Source organism: Heterocephalus glaber, unplaced genomic scaffold (genome assembly GCF_053883595.1).
Source record: "Heterocephalus glaber isolate CG9 unplaced genomic scaffold, H.glaber_assembly_v1.0 deba00001720, whole genome shotgun sequence".
In the NCBI taxonomy this organism is placed as follows: Eukaryota; Metazoa; Chordata; class Mammalia; order Rodentia; family Bathyergidae; genus Heterocephalus; species Heterocephalus glaber.
In genome coordinates, this window is record NW_028258433.1 from 2,186,483 (window position 1) to 2,207,781 (window position 21,299).

The 21,299-nt window shown below is 44.6% G+C and overlaps 1 protein-coding gene across 11 annotated transcripts in view; it reads left to right on the forward strand.

Annotated features, from left to right (window-relative positions):
• Positions 1 to 5,812: 5,812 nt before the first annotated feature.
• The window catches only part of LOC147821678 (uncharacterized), a 96,713-nt gene continuing 81,226 nt past the window's right edge, over positions 5,813 to 21,299 (forward strand). For 4 of the 11 annotated variants that reach the window (XM_087199521.1, XM_087199522.1, XM_087199520.1 and 1 more), the window contains exons 1-2: positions 5,821 to 5,876; positions 6,104 to 6,355. In XM_087199521.1, the coding sequence (XP_087055647.1) occupies positions 5,854 to 5,876; positions 6,104 to 6,355 (275 nt within the window). In that variant the 5' untranslated portion in view covers positions 5,821 to 5,853. The other 7 variants (XR_015446658.1, XR_015446660.1, XR_015446661.1 and 4 more) reach the window with 3 other exon arrangements.

Sequence of the window (21,299 nt, forward strand, 5' to 3'; positions counted from 1 at the left end):
GATACTAATTAGCCTACTGATTGGTTTGGCATAGTTCTGGTTGTGGATAATAGGAAGGCCCACCCTGTGTGTGAGTGCTGCCCACCCTAAGGATGTATGGCCTGGATAGAATATAAGGGACAGAAAGAGCGCTGCTATTGCCAGTTGGCTGCTTCACTACTTCACTGCTTGCTGCCTTCTGCTTTGCTGCCCTCTGCTCACCATAAACTGTGCCTCTTCTGTGATGCCCCTCTGCCATGCTGACTATGGACTGAAACCTCCAAGAAGTGTGAGCTGCAATAAACCTTTCTTCCTTTAACTCTGGGTGTCAGATAGTTTGTCTCAGAAATAAGAAAAGTAAGCCAGCAATGGAAATATATATATGATAGTCATGTAAAGATTAAGACATTCCTCAGAGAGTCTCAGATAGTGGGTTTTCTTAAAGCCCAGAGTCTGAATTGCAAGGAAACTGCCATATAAAAAGATACAGCTCCATGATAGACAGTGTGTCTATGGTGTTTGAACTGTTTCTCGAGACTTCGTCTTGGACTATGCCATTCTATTTTTTTTACATCAATAACTAATTCAATTAAAGTCTGTAGTAGTCTCAAGGTGGTTTTTTGGTTTCGGTGTTTTGTTTTATTTCGGTACCAGGGATCGAACTCAGGACCTTGCCCTTTCAAGGCAGGCACGGTGCCACTGAGCTAAATTCCCGGCCTGGTGTTTTGTTTTGTTTCATTTTTGAGGTACTAAAGATTGAACTGAGAACCCTCGCACTGAGGTACATCCCTAGCCCCTTTTTTATTTGTTATTTTGAGACAGGATCTCACTATATCAGTAAATTGCCAAGGCTTGACTTGAACCTGCAACCCTCCTGCCTCAGCCTCACAGGGAATGCACCACCACACCCAGAAATAGTCACAAGTTTTAAATGTTAGCCCCCTGCACTTCACTCTTGTATCTTGGAGAGTGGCTGTTCTGGTATCCTGCCCCAGATACACTGGGCGATGTCAGGCTATGTGCCTGATGCAAGTCAGGCCAAATTCTCCCTCCTGGAAAGTTAGTTCTGGACTGTCGCCTTTGGCTGACCTCTTCAGTAGATGAATATAAACATGGTAGTTGGTGAGAATATCACGAGAAGAATAATGGAAATTGGTGGCAGAAAGAGACCTGAAGTGAAGAAGAGAGCACAAAAGGTGTACGGCATAGGTTGCACCCATGTGCCCACGGCTTCAGGAGACGCTGCTTTGGCTCCATAGCTCCCTCAGTGCTCAAGCAAGCTCACCTTCACTACTTGCAACCAAAAGGTCTAATAAGACAAAGACAAAGCCAGAACCATCAGCGTACAGACACTTAAGGATCCTGGAGAGCCCTGCAGGGCCAAAAACACACTACTGACTCTCCCAAGGCATCCACCAGACAAAAACCTCTTTCTGTCCAAGTCCAGCTGGATAAGGAAATGGCCTTTCCTAGAGCTTTCCATCCCGGAGGGCAAGTGCACAGTTGACCTCAGTTAACACCACTCTCTGGGTGTTTGCTGAAGGCGCACACTGCGGAAAGTGAAAGACAGAGCCCCAGCTGCCAGGGAGGAGACTGTAACTGTGCTTCCCTACCTGCCTGTTCTCCCCTCTCCAACAGCACTCCTGGAGCAGCGAGCTCAGCAACTCTCGAGACAGCCCACTTTTAAAAGTACCAAGTTTTAGCAGCTGGAAACAATATACTTTGCAGGAGGTGCAGATGCTTAGAGGACTGATTTCCCCTTAACTGTCTTCAGAGGTAAAAAGTTGGCAGTGTGGTGGCCATGGCAGGAGAGGGGATGTAACTGGTGACCCCCAGGCAGCAGTGTGATGGCAGCTTCCTCATACCTCTCCCTGGGCCTCAGTTTTTACAGCTGCAAAATGAGAAGGTAGAACAAGACGATCTTTATCTCTTTCATTTTTAACTTCCTACAATCTTTGTGAGCTGGAAAGATTTACACAGAACTTCATCTTGATTTTATTACTCATCATTCATCTTCCTGCGGGAGCCAGAGGCAGCCTGTGCACGCGGAAGTGAGTGGCTCACGCTCTCTGCGATGATTTAAGAGGTGCTGAGAACCCAAAGTACCTCCCTCAGTGTTTGGCCGCAGCTGCAGGCACTGTTCTTACGGAATTTCAAGTTCAAATGGCAAACATCTATGTCGCTCACTGTCTTCCTGCAACGTTTAAGCCTGGACTTTCTCTGGATTTCTTAGGAATGACACTAGGAATGGTAGATGACAGAGGGACATTCACCAGAAAATGGCACTACAGTGACAGACAAATCTGGGGAGGAAAGAGCATGGCAGCACAGCCACCAACAGCAAAGAGCTGGCCAGGTGGGGACCCAGCCCTGGGGCTCGGCCCGAGCTTAGGAAGGTGGGTGTTGGCTCTGGGTACTACACCAAGCTCTGCCTCCCCTTGGCTCACCTGACCCTCTTCTCTTCAGGGAGCCTGACCACCCGCCAGGGCTCTGTGGTTTCACTGTGTCCCCCAAACTCATGTGTTAGAAACTTGATCACTCACACAGTGGTGCTGGGAGGTGGGGCCTAAAGAGAAGTGATGGGATCACTAGGGCCACAGCCCCAAGAATGGAGTGAGGTCAGGATGGAGGAAGTGAGTCCATGGCCTAAGAGCGGGTGGCTAGGAACGGAAGTCTACCCCTCATGGTTTCTCTTGCACCTGCTGGCTCACCCTGCACCTTGTCATCCTGGAGTAGCACCAAGACCCTTCTAGGCCACTGAAATTGTGCCCATGGTCCCAGCTTCTAGAATTGTGAGCTAATCAATTTTTCTTGTAAGTTATCTACTCAGGTATTTTGTTACAGTAACAGAAAGCCAAATAAGATAATTTCCAGTAAAGGGAAAGCCTGACAGTAGGCCCCAGGAAAAGGAGACTTCCATAGGAGCAGTCTCTCCTCACCTTCCACCGTCTAGACCAGTGATGGTGAACCTTTCAGGGACCGAGTGCCCAAGCTGCAACCCAAAACCCACTCATTTATTACCAAGCCCCAACACTGCAATTAACCCTCATGGGCAGCTGCTGTGGCAATGCTGGGGCGAGTTGGCTTGTGTGCTGAAAGACAGGGCTCCACGTGCCCATTTGGCACACGTGACATAAATTCACTCCCACTGAACTGGACTCTCAGGACAAAAGGACTAAGGATAAGCTGGGCATGGTGGCACACACCTGTAATCCCAGTCCGTGGCAGACTGAGGCGGGATGATCAGCCAGGGCTACATAGTGAGACCCTGTCTCAAAAAAACAAAATAAAAACAAAAACAAAAAAGACTAGTGATCCTTAGCCACCCGGGGGGACGACAGCCTGAGTCTGTTGTAGAGGTGTAGCTGAGAATTACTGAGGCCTCGTCTCTGTGGTCTGAGAGGGCCCCTCCATTAATGGGAAGCTGCCAAGTGGAACCCATTTCCGGTTTCCCTTGGTTGTAAGCCCAAGGAACTATAGGCATCCTGAGCTCCCATCCATGTCCCCAAAACAAACCTCGGTGTCATGGGCTGTAAGCCCCACATTGGTGGCTTCAATTCTTAACCTGAAAAAATGGAGAAAGACTAACCACAAGGAGACCTTTCCAACATTTCTGTGGATGTATTTATGAACATGGCAGCTGCACAAGGTTTAGAAATCAATGAACCATCAGATAGCACCCCGAGGCATTATTCTACCACACTGCTTCTTAAACATCACTTCCCTCTGCAGTCTGTTGGAACATGTGTACACACACATTAGGCTTGAGACTACGCTACTTACTGACTTTCTTAGCAGGCTGAGCTTGTCAAATCTTCATCTCATTTTGGGGGGAGGATGAGGTGTTCTGGTGACTTCTGAGAGTGTAGATATTAAGTCGTAGTAAAAATAGCAAATGAAGCGAAACACATGCCTAGTGGACTCTGGAACCTCTCTGAAAAGAGACTATCAGAGGAGCAAAGGAGCAGATAAAGATGTGTTTTATACTTGCTAAGGAGAAACACAAAACAGGATAGACATTCGTGTTAGACCCAAATGTCCCATCATCATCACCTCCTATGTATTCAGCTCCTTCGTCTCCAGGGTAAATGCCTTGTAAAACATCACAGGGACCAGAAATCCCAGTTTTCCCCAGAATGTTCTTCACAGTCCAGCAGAAATTTCTGGTATGTTGCAAGAATTGCATTAGAACTTCTAGCGTGTGTGTGTGTGTGCGTGTGTACTTGGAGACTAGGTCTTACCCAGGCTGGGCTCGAACTTGTGATCCTCCTATCTCAGTCTCCCTAAATGCTGGGATTACAGGTAGGTCCTGCCACTATGCCTGCCTAAACCTTCCAGTTTAACTTGCCTTGTTGGCCACCCCTCCTCACTACTGTACGTTTCCTTTGTAGAAGAATGGGAATTAGGGATTTTTCAAATCCTGTTGGATAGTGCAGTAATTTTGTACAGGGATACTAGCCTAGGGCCCAGGGAATTTCCCTAATAAGCCACAAGACTTGGATTAGCCAGAGATAATAGCTACTCAAGTACCCACTTTAGAGAGGGTCTAGGAATTCTGAGACTTCCACTAATGAAAGGCTGCAGCAACATCCTGAGGAATAAAAATGCACTGATTATGTCCATCGTGAAATACAAGTCTGGGAGGACCCTGAGCACACACCTTCCCTACTGCAAATCGACCTGCCTGTCTTCTACACAAGGTGCCCGTTCAATCTGTGTTGGAGCTCACCTGCCACTGCCCTAAGCTCCCCAGTACTAAACTGCATCACAGCATGTACTTTGGAGTTAGAGGTTTGAGTCTCAGACAACCAGAAGGGCTCCGTGGTCCTTGCCACAGCCACAGCTCCCACTGTTCATGTGTAAAACTGGAATAAAGCAGCCACATAATTGTTTTAAGTATTGAATACAACGAAGTTGGCCTGACACTGAAACTATTTATTGTGTGCCTGCTATATGCTGGCGCCCTCCTCCCCCATAGAGATTCCCAGCTCTGCACAAGAGGCCATAATCCCATCTCTCCACATACCCTGGCTGGGGAGACCTGCAAAGTGGTCTTCCCTGGACCTGGGTTGTACAGGCCACTTTTTGCGTGTATGGTGCTGGGGGAATGAACCCAGGGTCTTGTGCATCGCAGTGGTCTTCTGCCAGGAGAGCACCACACCACTGAGCTACCTCCCCAGACTTTAAAAAGAAAAAATTATTTTGAGAGATGGTCTCAATGATAAGTTGCCTGAGCTGGGCTCATACTTGGGATCCTCCTGTCTCAGCCTCCCAGAGTGCTGGAATTACAGGCTTGCCGCCACCATAGTGGTAGGGCAAGCCACCTGTATTTCCCTTTATCAAAGCTACGTGGGCTTCACACTCAACTACCCCTACCAGCCATCAATTAAGATTTCAGCTCTAAAGGAACGTTCTCCCCACCTGCTCGCCAGCGCAAACTGCGGCTCTCCCGTTCTCTCGCCTCCCTCAGTCCCTTTTTGCGCCCTCATTTCCCTGTCCAAAATAAAACGTCTCACTCCCCTTTCTGTCAGCGCTAAATATCTCCAGCAGGATCACAGTGGAAGTGAGAGAAGCACAGAGGCTCTGCCCACAGGGCTGGGCGCGGGAGCCACGGATCGGATCGCAGGGGGAGCGCCGCGCTTTGGGGGCGCAGTGGGAAGGGCAACGGTCCAGAGCCCGGGCCAGCAGGACCGTCCCGCCGCTCGGGTGCCGGCACGAGCTGCCAGCAAACTTTCCCGTCGGAATTCCTGACCTAGAGTCTTGGAACCCACATCTGCGTGCGCCGCGGAAGCCCGGGAGCCGCCCGCAGCCCAGGGGACTGGGGGGGAGGGGAGGCAGGAGGAGGTGGGACGGGGGAAGGCGAGTGGGGAACGGATGGACGTCGGAGCTGAGCGGAGGTGAGGGTGGGGAGAAGACGGGAAGGAGGAAAAAGACTGGTAGGGGGAGAGGGGAGAAGGGAGCTGAGAGGCGCCGGGCGGGGAGGGGAGTGACAGGAGGGGGAGGGAGGAGGCGCTGGGGGAGGGGTGGGCGGAAAGTGGGAGCCCCGGAGCTGCGCCCCGGAAGGTGCGGCTGAGGCCGCACAGAGCAGAACTGAGCAACCAACTCGCCTTCTCTGGCCCCACAGCCCGGGCGTCCTTGGCTGTCGTGCATGCCCAGCCTCCCCGCGAAACCGGGGGCGGCGCAGCTCCGGGACCTCGGCTCTGGCCGACTTCCGGGAGAAGGAGGCTTTTCTCCAAAATCCACCGGACTCTTTGGATGCTCTTTGTTTTGTTAGTGGAAAATTACAGTTTAAACACATAGCAGTGAGCTGCCGGCTTCACTTCCTGGAGGCCTTTTTGTTGCGTCTTGAAACTGGGAATCTCTGCGGGTCATCTGTGTAAGTGCGACAGTGCAGCCCTTCCCACCGGGGGCGCGTGGCTCTGCGCCTTGAACCTGGGCTGATGGCGATGTTGCGTTTCTCTAGATCCGTGATTCATGCTCTGGTGGGCTAACATCGCTGGTCTTGATAACATGGAAATGATTGTGTGCGCGTTGGAAAAATATGTATAGAGAGAGAGAGAAAGGGAGAGAGAGAGAGATCTTTTTAACCCACCCATAAAATAGTTAAAATATTCTCTAAAACAATGAGAATCCTCAAAAGTGGAGTATTATTTTTTGTTGAGTACTGTTTAGTCTGTTGAACTATTAAAAATAACATTCACTAGTTAATCTATAGTCATTCTACTACATAAAGCAACTTGATAAAATTAACAGCAATGGCGAATGCCCAGTTGCTTGTTCTACATGTCTTGTTTTAGCATGTTTAGCATTATGTCATAGGTTGTAAATCACACGTCATCTGCTCTTTGTGTATGTGTCCCAGTTCTTGCAAGAGAGAAGCAGGACACGGGTAATTTCTGCTCCAAAGCAAAGCAGCTTTAACACTTCAGTCCAGAGAAGTTCAACTTAGAGAATTCCTCAATACAGTTATAAAGGAGATGTACACAGAGTGTCTGCTCAAACTGAAGACTCGTTCCTAGAAACAGTTTGCTTCTTCATTTTCCTTTAAAATAGTTAAAGAAGACTAGGAAATCACAAATTTAAAATAAGCAATTCACTCCAAAACTAGAACCACTGCAGCTTTACAATGGTAAGGTAATATAATAGACAAAATTGAATTTACAGAAATCGGACCTTCAGGCCATGTCTGTCACACCTGTATAAAATCAAAATCATACTGTGATGCACATTTTAGTAAATTACACCAGCAGTAGTAATAAGGCTGTGCCTTCATGTTGACTGGATGCACAGACAAATGGAAACCATTTTCCCTAACCTGTGTCCCTGTTGCCTTACGTAGCTTAACTCTTGAGATCTGGATATTCCCCATTGGGGTTTCCGTGCAAGAGTCTTCCAGTCCTATCTGTTGGGCCTGATTCGGTGTATCTTAAACTTTTCATTTAGTTATGGCTATTTAGAATTCAGAGTTTTTGCATGGAAAGCTGGACTGGCTTCTCTGAAATAGGAGAAGACCTGGCTGCCCTAGGTGGGACTGTGGGCTGGATCTGCATAGCTGGATTAGACATGGGGGTGTCACGCTGCACTTTGCTTCTGTCCACCACTGACCTTGCCTTTCACTGTTAAGATACCTGTCCCATATAGGTGCTGTTCCTAGTCCTAGTCCTGACAGACTGCTTCACTCAGCACTCTCTTTCCTAGAAATATTAAAGTGAAACATGACCAGACATGCTAGAATCTAGACCTAATGTACATAAGATATATTAAACTCTCAAATTTTGATCCCCCGAAATGCATTTGGGCAAAGTCACCCAATCAGAAGCTGACTGTATATTTCCTGAAGACAAGCACTAGGCAATGTCCTGATTTCTGCTAGTCTACATTTTTCTAAGGTGCAGTGGGTTATGGCAGTGGTAGCGTGTGTGGTCTCAGGACAGAAATTTGGAATCCTCAGAAATTTGGAATCCTCAGAAAGTTGGATCCCTGCTCATTACTTGCTATGCGATAGTAGGCACCTTATTTACCATCCCTGTGCTTGCTTCCTCAAACACAAGGTAGTTACCAGCATGCCTCTAAAGTTTAAATTAGTATATGTGAAAGCACTTGGAACAGTACCTGGCCTACAGTAACCACTGAGAAGAGTAGTTTCCCGTGCTCTTGGGATTTCATTTACTAATGTGAGTGCTTGAGGATTCTTCTTAGATCTTTTCTACATCAGTAGAAAAGTTGGCAGGAAATTTCCTGGGATATTTACTTACAATTCCAATTTCTGGATCCCTCACCCAGGATTTTGATTCAGGAGGACCCAAATGGGGTCCAGCGCATGGGCATTTCACATTTAATTCTGGAGCAAGAGTTCTCAGACCATGCTAGGGAGAGCCCATCCTGGACTGGATCCATACAGCCATTCAAATGAATGAGGCAGAGAACCAGGGAAGAAGCCTGGGGCGACTCCCTGGCTGGTCCTGCCAGCGTGCTGACCCTGCAGCTCCATCTAATGCCCTCTCTGGATCCCAGGTGCCTCCTCGTCAACTCACAGGCATTTATTGAGCCCCTACTAGAAATATGCAGAAGTGAACACTGGCATTCAGGGCTAGATGAAGTGGTTTCTGGCCTTAGGGAGCTCAGGAAATTGAATACAAAGCCCAGGGCCCAGGATCCATGTTCCCTTCCCACCACAGGTCACTTAATACCATCCCTAATGCACCTTTTTCCCAAAGATGCTGCTTGGTGACACCCCCTCCCTCAGCAGTGTGCATTTTCATGTCATATTACAGAGCCTGGTGTAGCAGTCACTTCTGCATTACACCCAAACACTTAGTCCAATAGTTTAGGTGCTCATTAGATATTTTTAGAATTTAATTTCCTAGGACAAACTTGTCTTTGGGAATTAGTTTACGTTCATTCATCAAATAGGAAGCATCTTATAAGAGCCAGAAACTGGGTACACAGTAGGGAACAAAATTAAAATCCCTGCCCTTGTGGGTCTTTGGATGGGGACAACAGACCTTATAAACAAGGTGGAAATTTTGTCAGTTCAGTTGTTACCTGTGCCCTGACATCTGCTGCAATCTTGTTTGCTCTGTGACTGCTGCTCCATTTCTCTGCCAAATGGACTTGTTCCCTGTGGTCTACATAGCCCTTACCCTGGTGGTGACTGTATCTGTAGCTGGAGAGCTCTCCACGTCTGCTGTTGCTTTTGCATGCCTGTGTGCCTGCGTGCCTGCATTCGTGCACCAGGACCACACACACACACACACACACACACACACACACACACACACACACACACTAGGCAAGAGCTCTACCACTGAATTACACCCTCAACCTTGCACTTGAATCCAGCGTCTATGTCTTTTCCAGGCTGTAACCAAGATCAAGCGTTCCTTTCCAAAAGCCAGAAGCATTCACAAAATCTATAGTGTTACCAGCCTAGATTCCTTCAATTTGTAAAGAAAGCTTTTCTTCTTTTTAAAAATTTTTTCTTTTAATTTATTTTTTGCAGTGCTGGGGATGAACCCAGGACTTCACACATGCTAGGCAAACACTAAGCACTGAGCTACACCTCAGGCCCTCTCTGCCCCAACTTCTGTTTTTCATCTCTGATGGGAGCAGCTCTTGAGATTATTCTCAGTTAGAGGAAACCTACACATCGTGGTGAGCAATGGTAAATCACCAGGTCGCCAAGAGTTGTAGGGATTTTCTTCTCCAGTCCTTGTCATGGTCAGTGTTCGCTTGGGACAAGTGTTTCATTACATTATTAGGTGACTTAGAACTTAATGATCAGTTGGTTTTTTAAAACTGAGACACAGTCTCACTGTAGAAGTAGGCTGGGCCTTGAACTCACAGCAATACTCCTGCCTTAGCCTCCGAAGTGCTGGGATTATATCCCTGTACCACCATGCCTGGCTAATGGTCAATTTTGATTACTAGACTTACCACTGTTTTAGAATTTAATTTGCTCTATAAGGTAGCTGGAGAAAGCTGTACATGACTACCCATTCTAACATGTAAGACAAAAATGGCACGGGCTGGCCGGGGGCAGTGAGTCACTCCTCCTGGGGAAGTTATTTGGTCTGGTTTTGTAGGGTGGACAGGGCTGCTGATGGGAGATTTCTAAAGTACCCAGAGAACATAATGAGGGACTCCAGCAGGCTCAGAGAGAACTCTTCTCTTTTGTGAAATACAGTTTCCCTCCAGCTGGCTGAAGAGGGTCTAGGAAAAGACCACAGAGTGTGAAAGGAAGCAGGATTGCTCATTAGGCTGGTGATAAAGTTGGGGTACAGAGAATTTTCGTGCCCGAGCAGTGGGAGAACCTGAGGAGGTGCCAACCAACTTCTAAGATTATTTTATTGATTCGGAGAAAATATAAAGTTTTGACATAGCTGAAGATAAAAGGGGGAAGCTTTTCATTTAGAACCAGAAGTTTGGATGAGTTGATGAACAACATAAAGCAGCCCAAAGGTAGAACCTAAACTGCTTGACTGTGGCAGAAAGTATTACACTGCCTTCTGTCTTCCCTTTTTATCTAACATTTTCTACAATACAAACATTTGGGCAAAGACCGAAAAAGATATATGGAAAGTCATGTTCATAAGAAATGTAAAAATATCAAATTGGGCTGGATGTTTGGTCTTCGTGCCTTGGGGCCATCTTTTCTCACAGGGACACTGTTGGGGCAGGGAGGAGGGTGGCCACAAAGTCACAGACCTGGCCCTTGAAATCAACTTCAAACACTTCAGGTGGCTTCCAAACAGACTTTTCTAGATTGATCATAGCCAACTATGAATGTCATGAGAGGAATTTTCTACAAGCTTTTTTGGATATATTTTTGGTTTGTTTTTTGTTTTTTGAGACAGGGTCTCACTAGGCAGTTCAGGCTGTCCTTAGCTCACTATGTGGCCCAGGCTGGTCTCGAACTCACAGTGATCCTCCTGCCTCAGCCTCCCAAGTGCTGGGACTGCAGGTGTACGCCACCACTCCTGGCATATATATTTGTATTTTTATTGCAGTGACAGGGGTAGTGAGTGAAAACTAAGTGATAGTCCCCCTTAATATGGATGTCAACCATTTAGAAACAACCAGTGACTTCCAAAGGAACAAATATCTCCTGCTGTTTAAATAGCTAACCTCACAGCTGATTGAGAAACTGCCCCAGCAGGTATTCTGAGTCACCATGTGATTCTGAATGTGTCCCTTGACCTCTCCCCAGGCTGATGGGCAGTTAATGTTTTTCCTTCCACTAACTCATGATGGTTCCTTGGGGATGGAAAAAACTAATGTTGCAAAAGTCCAGTGCAAATTTTTTAAATGCTGCAAGAAAAATCAGGTATAAAAGCCTTCTCTTTTGTGAAATACAGCTGCCATGTGCAAGACACAGGGCACACAGTCTTCTTGGCTCAGGGTCAAAAATATCTATCTTTCTGTGATTCAAAACCAAAGGTGGGGGGCCAGGGATGTAGCTCAGTGGCACTGTGCCTGCCTGGCAAGGACAAGGTCCTGAGTTTGATCCCAGGTACCACAAAAAAAAAAAGGTAGAGCAACACCATGGCAGATTTTAAGAAAGGAAGCAGAGGGTCCTTTTTAGACTTGCAAGGCAATGTTGTTCTTTTCTGACATCTCCAGAAAAGAAAATGTGGCCAACATAAGGACATTTTATTGCTTGCTTATGCCTATGTAAAGAGACTTGAGTGTTTGAGTCTCAGAAGCAAGCCCTCTGATGCAGTTTTTCCTCTCTGAAATGAGCAGCACTGAGTGTTCCTACAGGAGGCTTTGGCTGCTGGTATGATTATCAGCTTCTAGAAGGTTTCTTAACCAAATCTTTTGTTCATTCCTGTTGTTCCTTTCTTAAAATATACATATACTATGCCCCTTGTGACCTCACATACGTATGTGACGTTCACATACAGGTACTAGAATGCCTTTTCCCCTTCACAAGCTGTATGTGCAAAACTTGTTTCACAGCATGTGGTTGCCCTGAGCAGCCATCTTTCAGCCAGCATATTCCTTGTTTGCATGTCCTACCACTAATGGGCTTATCGAGTTGCAAGTCAGGCTGAGATCCTAATAATGGGCAGGAAATTGTCTAAAATTGCAGCAAGAAAACCTATGCATTCCTTTTTCCTTGGTGGGAAAAACATACAACACACAACTCCACTAAGCCTATTTGGAAATGGTCTTTGTCACAGAGAAGTCCAAGAGCGGTGAGGTGATACAGGGAACTAGCAGACAGGCCTTCAGAGTGAGCAGAAGAAATAGGCCCTTATTCTTGAACAGTGTAGAAGTCTGAAGGAATTAGTGGGGGACAAGTATTCATTCCTAAATCACCCGCTAAAGTTCAAAAGATGCCCCTTCATACAGGTCAATATGCTTTTTAGTGGCTACCAAAAGAGAACAAAAAGTTTTAAAAAATTGTTTTGCTTAGCTGGGTTTTTGGATTCACCAGACCATCCATTTTGAGGCAACTGTAGAAAACACCAATGTCTGTCCTCATACTGAGGTATTATCCCTATTGAAAGCGTGGAGAACCAAAAAACTAATTTGCTTACTGTGTTTGTCCGCTTTCCATTGCTTAACAAGATACCTAAGCCGATCAACTCACAAAGACAAAAAGTAGAATTAGGAAGGTAGCTCATTGGTAGACTGTGCATATGTGAGGCCCTAAATTCTATCCTCGACACCAAGAAAAGAAAAAGAAAAAAGGTTTATTGTGGCTCACAGTTTTGGAGGGCTGTCTGTGGTCAGTTGGGCCTGTGGCAAGGCAGCACATCAGAGTGGGAGCACATGACTAAACCATTCACTTCATGGCCAGGACACCAAAGACAGCAATGGGACGGGATTGGATTCCTACCATGCCCCTTGAGGCCACCCTGTCAGTTACCTGAGATCTCCCACTAGGCCCCACCTCTTAAAGGTCCCACACCATCTCCTAAGATCACCAAGATGGGAAATAACCCTTGGGACTCTGGGATCCAAATTGTACCACTTACTCTTTCATTACTTTATCCAAAAAACTTCATTGAATATCTATGATGTACCACGCACTGTGCCTAGTCCTGGAGATACAAGTATAAGGGAACACAAATTCTGCCTTTCAGGATCCTCCAGCCCACTTTGGGTGCTGCAGGTGTGGCTTTAGGCTAATTTGCAAAACTCGACTCCCTTTTCTGAACACTACAATCTTAGACAAGTGATTTTTTTTAAAATTCATCAATAACCGGGCCGGGGATTTAGCTCAATGGTGCCGTTGCCTGCCTCAAAAGTGCAAGGTCTGGAGTTCGATCCCTGGTGCAAAAAGAAAAAAAAAAAAAAAAAAAAAAAAAATTCATCAATAACCAATTCTCACCAAAAATACTGCATATTTGTTTGTTTTTTTGGTACCAGGAATTGAACTCAGGTCTTTGGGCTTGAGAGGCAGGCGGCTGTGGAACTACTGAGCTAAATCCCTGGCCCTAAAAATGCTGCATATAAAAGAAATTCCCATGACCTATTTTAAAGACCTCACTTAAAAATACCCCTCAAAGGGCTGAAGGTGCAGTTTAGTGGTAGAGCACTTGCCTTGCATGCAGGACTTGAGTTCAGTCCCCAGCACCACAAAAATAAATAAATAAATAAATTCCTTGGATAATAAAAGTAAAACTATGAATCTTTTAATTTTAAAATGAAGTCACATTACTGAGCAACTCATGGTTTTGGAGATCCACAACAGCACAGCAGAAAAGGTAAAGTTAAGGTGTGACATTTGCTGGGGCCACTTCACTACCTCAGAATTGTAACTTTTGTTCTCCATATCTGAAAGGCCAACAAGGCCGCCCCATGCAAGAGGCCACAGAGGCAAATCCAACTGTCACGGTTTTTCAGGCTCATGTAATCAGATGGAATTGGCTTTCAGAGGGGAAAAAGCCCTACAGATAATGGGCTTGGATGGAGCCTGGATAAGGAGGTGAAAGTCCTTGGGAATGACGCCTGTGATAGGTACTGCGCATGCGCCAGTCTCCTCCCCTCCTCCAGGTCACTTGTGAAATGAGGGCGTTCTGTCGGCTGATGCTGAAGTTCTTCTAGCTCTAACACTCTATCCTGCCGTGAAGGTGGCACTGTACCGTAGGCCCACAATTTTAATTCACTGTTTTGAGGTGTTTCATCAATGGCCAAAGTTGTTTCAATGCCAAGATTAGAGTACTGGCGGGGAGGCTTTAAGGTTAATAATTAACAAAAGTAAATGAGCCATTTTGCACCTCAGCTGGTGCTCGCCCTTCCAACTCTCTGAGTAGGAGAACAAACAAACAGCCATGATTAATTTACAAGCAAAGATTATTTTTGGCGATTAGGAAAATTGGACATTTCTCTTTTTCTTCAAACTTTTATTTTTATTAGTACATGTTTGCAATACATAATGATTACATAACACATCTTAATCTCTTTTCATACATACCTGTCATATACATAAATGTGTGCACACTTATAAATATACCTATATGTAGCACTTGTCATTAAATATGAATGTTTCCACATAATAAAAATAAAATCACTAACATTTTTTTGTTTGTTTTTTGAGAGTCTTGCTATGTAGTTTAGGCTGGCCTTGAACTCACTATGTAGCCCAGGCTGGCCCCAAACTTGCAGCAATCCTGCCTCAGCTTCCCGAGTGCTGTAACATTTATAATATTTATCAAGCACATACTATGCAGCAAGTATAGTTGGAGGTTTTATTTATATTATCAGTGATTTCTTTTTATATTATTTCTTCTATTTCCACTCTAAATGTGTAAAGCTGATTTCTCAAAATAGGGCAGGCTACAAAGCCTGTTGCAAACATCTTGTCTGGCAAGCACAACTATTATCACAGTGTAGGGACGTGACAATTCATAGAAAGTCTGCTCAATTTGTCTGAATGCTTGATGAAGGCCTTCTGGGAGTGCATGCATTTGGTTCTGTTTGTATCTAGGGGCAGAGATTCTGCCTCCACAAAAGACTCCCCTCTTTTGGATAGAGAGGAAAAACCTTGGGGTTTATGGAGAATAGGAGATATTCCCATCTCCAGTGAAATCAGAAAAAAAGTCTCAGTAAGGTCAAGGAAAATGTTGTTGGCAACAAGGGCTCTTTTTAATAAGTTATTATGATATCTGAACCACGTGCTCTGGAAACAGGTTATAAAATAAATGTCCACATGGCTGAGACAATTCAGGAGCAGGTCTTTTGGTCTGAACCATATCAAAAGCATAGGAGTAATGAAATTTCTTATGTCACTAATGTTCCTCTTCTTTGCTCGTGCAGAACTCCCCAGTTGATGAACCATTTAGTAGCATAAGGGAAGTGTTTTACATTGCGATGATTATAATGCTACATATTTTCCCAAAATTCACAAATATAAAATGTGCTATATTTTACTCATTGCTTGCATATGGAAAACAAATAAAAAATTGTTTATTTTGGCTACAACAAATATCATTTTCTTTTGATATCCTTCAGCCAAACCAAACCTTCCTTTTTCCCAGATACCAGAATCAGCATTAAACACAAGGAGTTTCATACTCCCAGCTTCCCTTCTCTGTCTCTCTTCCTCTTCTTTTAATGACTCCATTTTTAAATAAGAAATAGATAATGTCACCTTTCCCAGTAGCACCAGTAGTATTTGTTGCTGTTTCATAAGTAATTTAGGAAAGTAACTGAAGCATAAAGAAGCTAAATTATTTATTACAGTATTCTCTCCTACAGGATATCATTATAATCTTCAATATTAATGTCTTCTTACAAGAACAAGGTTGGGAAATTGCAGTTAGTGGATTAAACTGATAAACAGTTGTGTGTAGCTAATCCTGATTTTATTGTCAAACCAACATAGTCCCTTGATTAATGCATGAATGATCTAAGTATCTCATGTGTGTTTTGTATTCTTAGTCATTGTGATAACTTCTTTAAAGGATTTTCTTCTAGGGTCATAAGCAGTTCGAGTCAGTTCTTAGAAGTCAAGGGCAGGCATATCAATCAACAGTTCAGTGGTAAGCACATATGGGCAAAGCAAAACCAGGACTGAGCCACACCGTGAGTCACAAAAACTCTTGCGAGAAGCTGGCCCAGTCAGAACAGGCAGCTCAAGTTATTTACAGGTTAACTCAGCAATTCTGATTTGGGGAACCTTGAATCAGTTAAGAAGTGTCCACTGTGCATATCATCAGGGAGCTTGTGCATGTATGGCCAGAGTAAATCAGAAGAGCCAGGAGACTAGGCATGAGGACACACACCTGTAATCCCAGCTACTTGAGAGCCTGAGGCAGGAGGATCACAAGTTTGAGGCCAGCCTGAGCAATCTAGTGAAACCCTGTGTCAGAAAAAATTTTTAAACAATGAATTGTTTTCTGCAAATATGTACTAATAAAAATTAAAAGTAAAAAAAAAGTTTTTAAAGGTGGAAGAGGCACTAAGGATATAGAGCACTTGCCTAATATTTGTGAGGCCCTGGGTTTGTTACTACAAAAAAAGGTGGGGAGGGAAAGAGGGAAAGAGAAGGAAGGAAGAAAGGAAGGAAGGAAGGAAGGAAGGGAAGGAGGGAGGGAAGGAAGTTCTAGTATGTTGTTCTGCAGCCAAATATGCTAGAGGGTGGGCAGAGATCATCTAACAAGTGGATGTCAGCAAAGGACAGGCGCCTCCTTGCCTGGCCCAGCTGTCATTGCTAAAAGGAGGCCTACATAAAATTTGCAGAGATCCCCCATCTCCCTTCTGTTCTTTCAGACTCGTGTGTTCAAGGGGCTGAGAGGGAAAGTCATCCTCTCAAAGGTGTGCCACCTTCTCCCAAGTGACCTGGAAGTAGTGACACTACTTCTTCCCCCCAGTTCCTGTGAATTTTCCTGGACCCTGCCCCTTACCATGCATGTTGCCTTAGATGCTCTGACCCAGCTCCAGGCCCAGAGTCTACGAGCTCCACTCTCCAGGACACCATAGAATGTGCTGCCTAAGGCACCAGTTCCTTCTTTCTTTTTTTTGGTACCAGGGATTGAACTCCAGACCTTGCGCTTTCCAGGCAGGTGGTGGAACCACTGAGCTAAATCCCAGGCCCTAAAGCACCATTTCTGTCACTGCAGATTTCCTGCTTGAGAATCTACAGTGGCTACTAAGTCACTTAAACTTTTTGTCCCCTCATAGCATCTGGGAAGAAGAAAACAAGGAGGAAAGAGCCAGAGAGAAGAGGCTGGGACTAGATAAAGTCCTCAAAGTCCCCTACCCATGACCTACTTCCTTCCCCTGGGCACCTCCCAATAGTGCCATCAAACTATGATGTCATCAGTGGATCCATCCACTTGGTGAAATTAGAGCCCTCGTGATCCAATCACAAAGACCATCAGCAGGCAACTGAATCTCAGCACATGAAGTTTTAGGGGATACTTCAAATTCAAACTCTAATAAACCCATGACTGCTTTTGCATTTGAGGACATGTTGCTTTGCACACTTTTTCTCTTGGGGCCTCCCTGTGATTGGGGCACAAGGCCCTGTGTGGTCCCTTCTTCCCCTCCATGCTGAAGAGCGACTACCCAGGAGTACCCAGTGAAGGGAGGAAGGAACCCATGAAGGGGTGACAGGATGCCAGAGTCCACTCTGGTCAACAAATGGTATTTGCTTTTCAGTAGAGAAAAATCTCACCATCTCTTTCCAGCCCATAATAAAAGAAAATGCAATCTTGATGAGAATTATTTTTTAAATAATTTGGAAATAAAACAAGTGGTCAAAAAGAGCAATGGACAAATGAATGTGTCTAATACTCCCAATAGACAAGCAGGAGGAAATAAGTTTGTGATGAGAAATCACACATGGTGCCTTCACACACCCACACACTGAGTGATTTGGAGGTAGGATTAGGAAAGTCAAACTCCATAGTTCCAAGTTCCATAGGCTTAAAATAGTAGGAATGGTTGACTGATGAATAGGTTAATTCAAAAGAGGGCTTCCAACTGCCCACTGGCCCTAGCCCCAGTTAAAATAACTTCCAGAAATAGTTTTTTAAAAATGTATTGTCTATGCAAAGGATTCTTTCTAAATAACCTACATCAGAGTTTGGCATACTGTCTGCCGCAGTTTTGGTAACTAAAATTTCTTGGAACACAGTCACACCCATTTAACTTTGTGTTCTCTGTGGCTGATTCTCACTGCAATGACAGGGTGAGGTAGTTGTGATAAAAACCCATGGTCCACACAATAAAAAAACTGAAAATGGTCCTTTATAGAAAAAATTTGCTGACCTTGACCTATATGAGCTAAGTATATGGTAATTTAGCTAGAAGTGCTATTAACTTGCTTTCTCCAGTGGGAATTAGTAGAGCTGGATATAGTATTTTCAGAAATAGGAGAGATCTGGGCTTCTCATCTGTTCTTTCTACCAGGGGCAGATGTATGACTTGAAATCGAGCTTAGGAGGCAGTGACCACTCAGGTCAGTCACCTTTCCATCGCTGTAACAAAACACGAGATAATCAGCTTAGAAGGAAGAAAAGGCCAGGGCTGGGGTGTAACTCAGTGATAGAGCCCCTGCCTAGCATAAGTGAGGCCCAGGTTTGATCCCCAGCACTGCAAAAAGAAAATTTAAATGAAATTAAATTTTAAAAAAGGAAAGGTTTCCTTTGGCTCATGGTTTCAGAGGTTTCAGTCCATGGTTGCTTGGTTGCATTGCCTTTGGGGCTGTGGTGAAGCAGCATAGCCAGGAGCATGTGGGGGGAAAGCTGTTTACCTCATGGCAGCTGGGAATCAAAAGAGAAAACTAAGAGGGGCTGGGTCCCAATGTCCCCTCCCATAGCACACTCCCAATGACCAACTTTGTGCCACTCAACCCCACCTCCCAAAAGCACCATGGGCTGGGACCAAACTTTGACATATCTGGAGGACATTCAAGATCCAAACTACGTCACGCTGCTCACCAAGTAGAGTGAGCAACTCCTCCCAATTTTCCTGGATTACCATGATTTTAAAACTGAAGTTCCAGCCAGGCATGGGAGCACATGTCTGTAATCCCAGCATTCCAGGAGGCTGAGGCGGTGGGGCGGGGTGGGGGGAGGGTGTTGAAAGTTCCACTGAGACACTTATCAACTGAATAAGATCTTGCCTCAAAATTTAAAAAGGGCAGGGGATGTAGCTCAGTGTGAAGGCCCTGCCTTCAATCCTCAGTACTGCAGATAGATAGACAGATAGACAGACAAATACATAAATAAAATAGAAAATCCATGTGAGGGAAATCCTTCAGTCCTGAGCAAATCAGGACATATGGTCACCCTGAGATGGAATGAGTAGCATGTGGGGTGTGAGGCAGTCTGACAGGTTCAAGTCCACTCTTGTGACTTGATGCTGTGCAACTTTGGGCAAGTTATTTAATCTCTCTGAATCTCCATTAACCTATTTATGAAATGGGACCGAATCTATTTGAAGGGTTATTATAAAAATTAAAGGAAATTATGCACAGAAAAATGGGCATTTAATACTGATGCTCTTCCTATCTTCTTATCCACCATGAGCTGATACGTTTATTTAACCCAATCTTTAGTCAAAACTCAATTTTTTTGTCATGAAACTACCAGGCAGAAACATTTAAACTACATTTCTTATGCTCTCTACTTTCTAATGTTGTTTTTTTGTCTTTATGAATATATACCCTAATAAACAACTTATTCTGCAGTGAGGAAAGTAGCCCAAACACATATAATTGCCTGATTTTCAGTTTGTTAACTGCTTTGTTTTTATGGTTTAATTTTGTTCATCCTCCTGTGGATACAGCACAGAAAGGTTTGCCTGCCCAGCTAGTGAAAGTAGCTTATGATGGACCATGGTCAGATACTGAATGTCTAGAGAACAAAGATGGGGCTTTTACTAATCTAACATTTCTACCCTCCAGTGTTAAATGTGGACAGGAAGTTGATCGCATCTGAGAGTGCTACATCAGCTGTGATTCATTGGACACATCAGTATGGCCCACAGTGCTAAGTGGACCAAGATGCTCATTAGTTTTTTAGAGAGGTTAGTAATACACAGACAGTGGTGTTCAAATCCAATAGCAACCTACATGCCTTCAGAGATTCCCTGGGATGCGACCACGGGCGTGAGGCAGCATCCACCTCAACCAGTGACAGCATTCTGATCTAGCATCCAGTTTGTTAGCAAATGTGCAGGTTGGAAATACATGTGTACTCTTGACTCTTGTCAAAGCATATATTATAAATTATGTTTAAAATCCTAGCTTTGTCTCCCAAAATTCTTATTCTATTTAGGCTATGAAATTGAGGAATCAAATTCTTACTAGATGAACTGATCAAATCCATCTAAAACCATCAGCATTTTAATTTAGTATACAGTTTCTTAATAACTGTATGGGACAGAATTAAATAATGTGTGCTCCTTCAGTAATGTATCATCTAATGTATCATCTAAAACACCCACACAATCATAGATGGTTCTCCACAAATTCAATGTACTTGAGGCTGTGGCCATATAATTTTAAGGAATCAAACATTTTACTGAGTTAATTCATCAAATTAGTCAAAACTTAGAAACAGTTAAAAAATAGACTGGCTGATTTGAGTGGCTGACAGGAAAATGAGTCAGATTCTTAGCTCAGTCTACACATTGCCTTCATTTGATCTAAATTCTGAATATCTGATTTGCCCTTTGAGCTAGGGCACTGCCCACAAGCAGAAATCTCCAAACTCAGAGACAAATGGTCCTCCACTTTGGATAGTTCAACTTTATGAGGACATGAAAGTGTTACACATTCAATATAAGCTAATAATTTAATATATCATTTGTTATTCCATCTAGTTTTTTTTTTTAATCTAGGTTTTTTTTCTCTCTTTTGAGACAGGGTCTCACTATGTAGCACAAGCTGGCTTCCAACTCTTCTTCCTTTGCCTCCTGAGTACTGGGATTACAGATGTGCACCACCACACTGGGTCATTTCCTCATATTTTTTAAAAGTACACTGAGTGGTTGAGTCAAGAGGACTGCAAGTTCCACCCCAGCCTGAGCAACATAGCAACTTCAGAAGGCCCGATCTCAAAATAAAAAACAAGAAAGGCTGGGGATGCTGTGAAGGCCATAGGTTCAAGCCCTAGTACCAAGAGAGAAAGAGACAGAGAGAGAGAGAGTCTAACTATTGACCTCTGCTTGGTGCCAAGCACATGCTAAGCATTTCCTATGGATTATTTTACTAAACCCTCACAGGTTCCAGGGAAGCTTTAAGTGCCCAGTTTACAAATGGGAAAGCTGAGGCACCAGGGGTTAACTACGTGCTCAAGGACACCCAGCGAGCATGTGGCCAGGTGAGAGTAGGACAAGATCCTGACTGCAAAGCC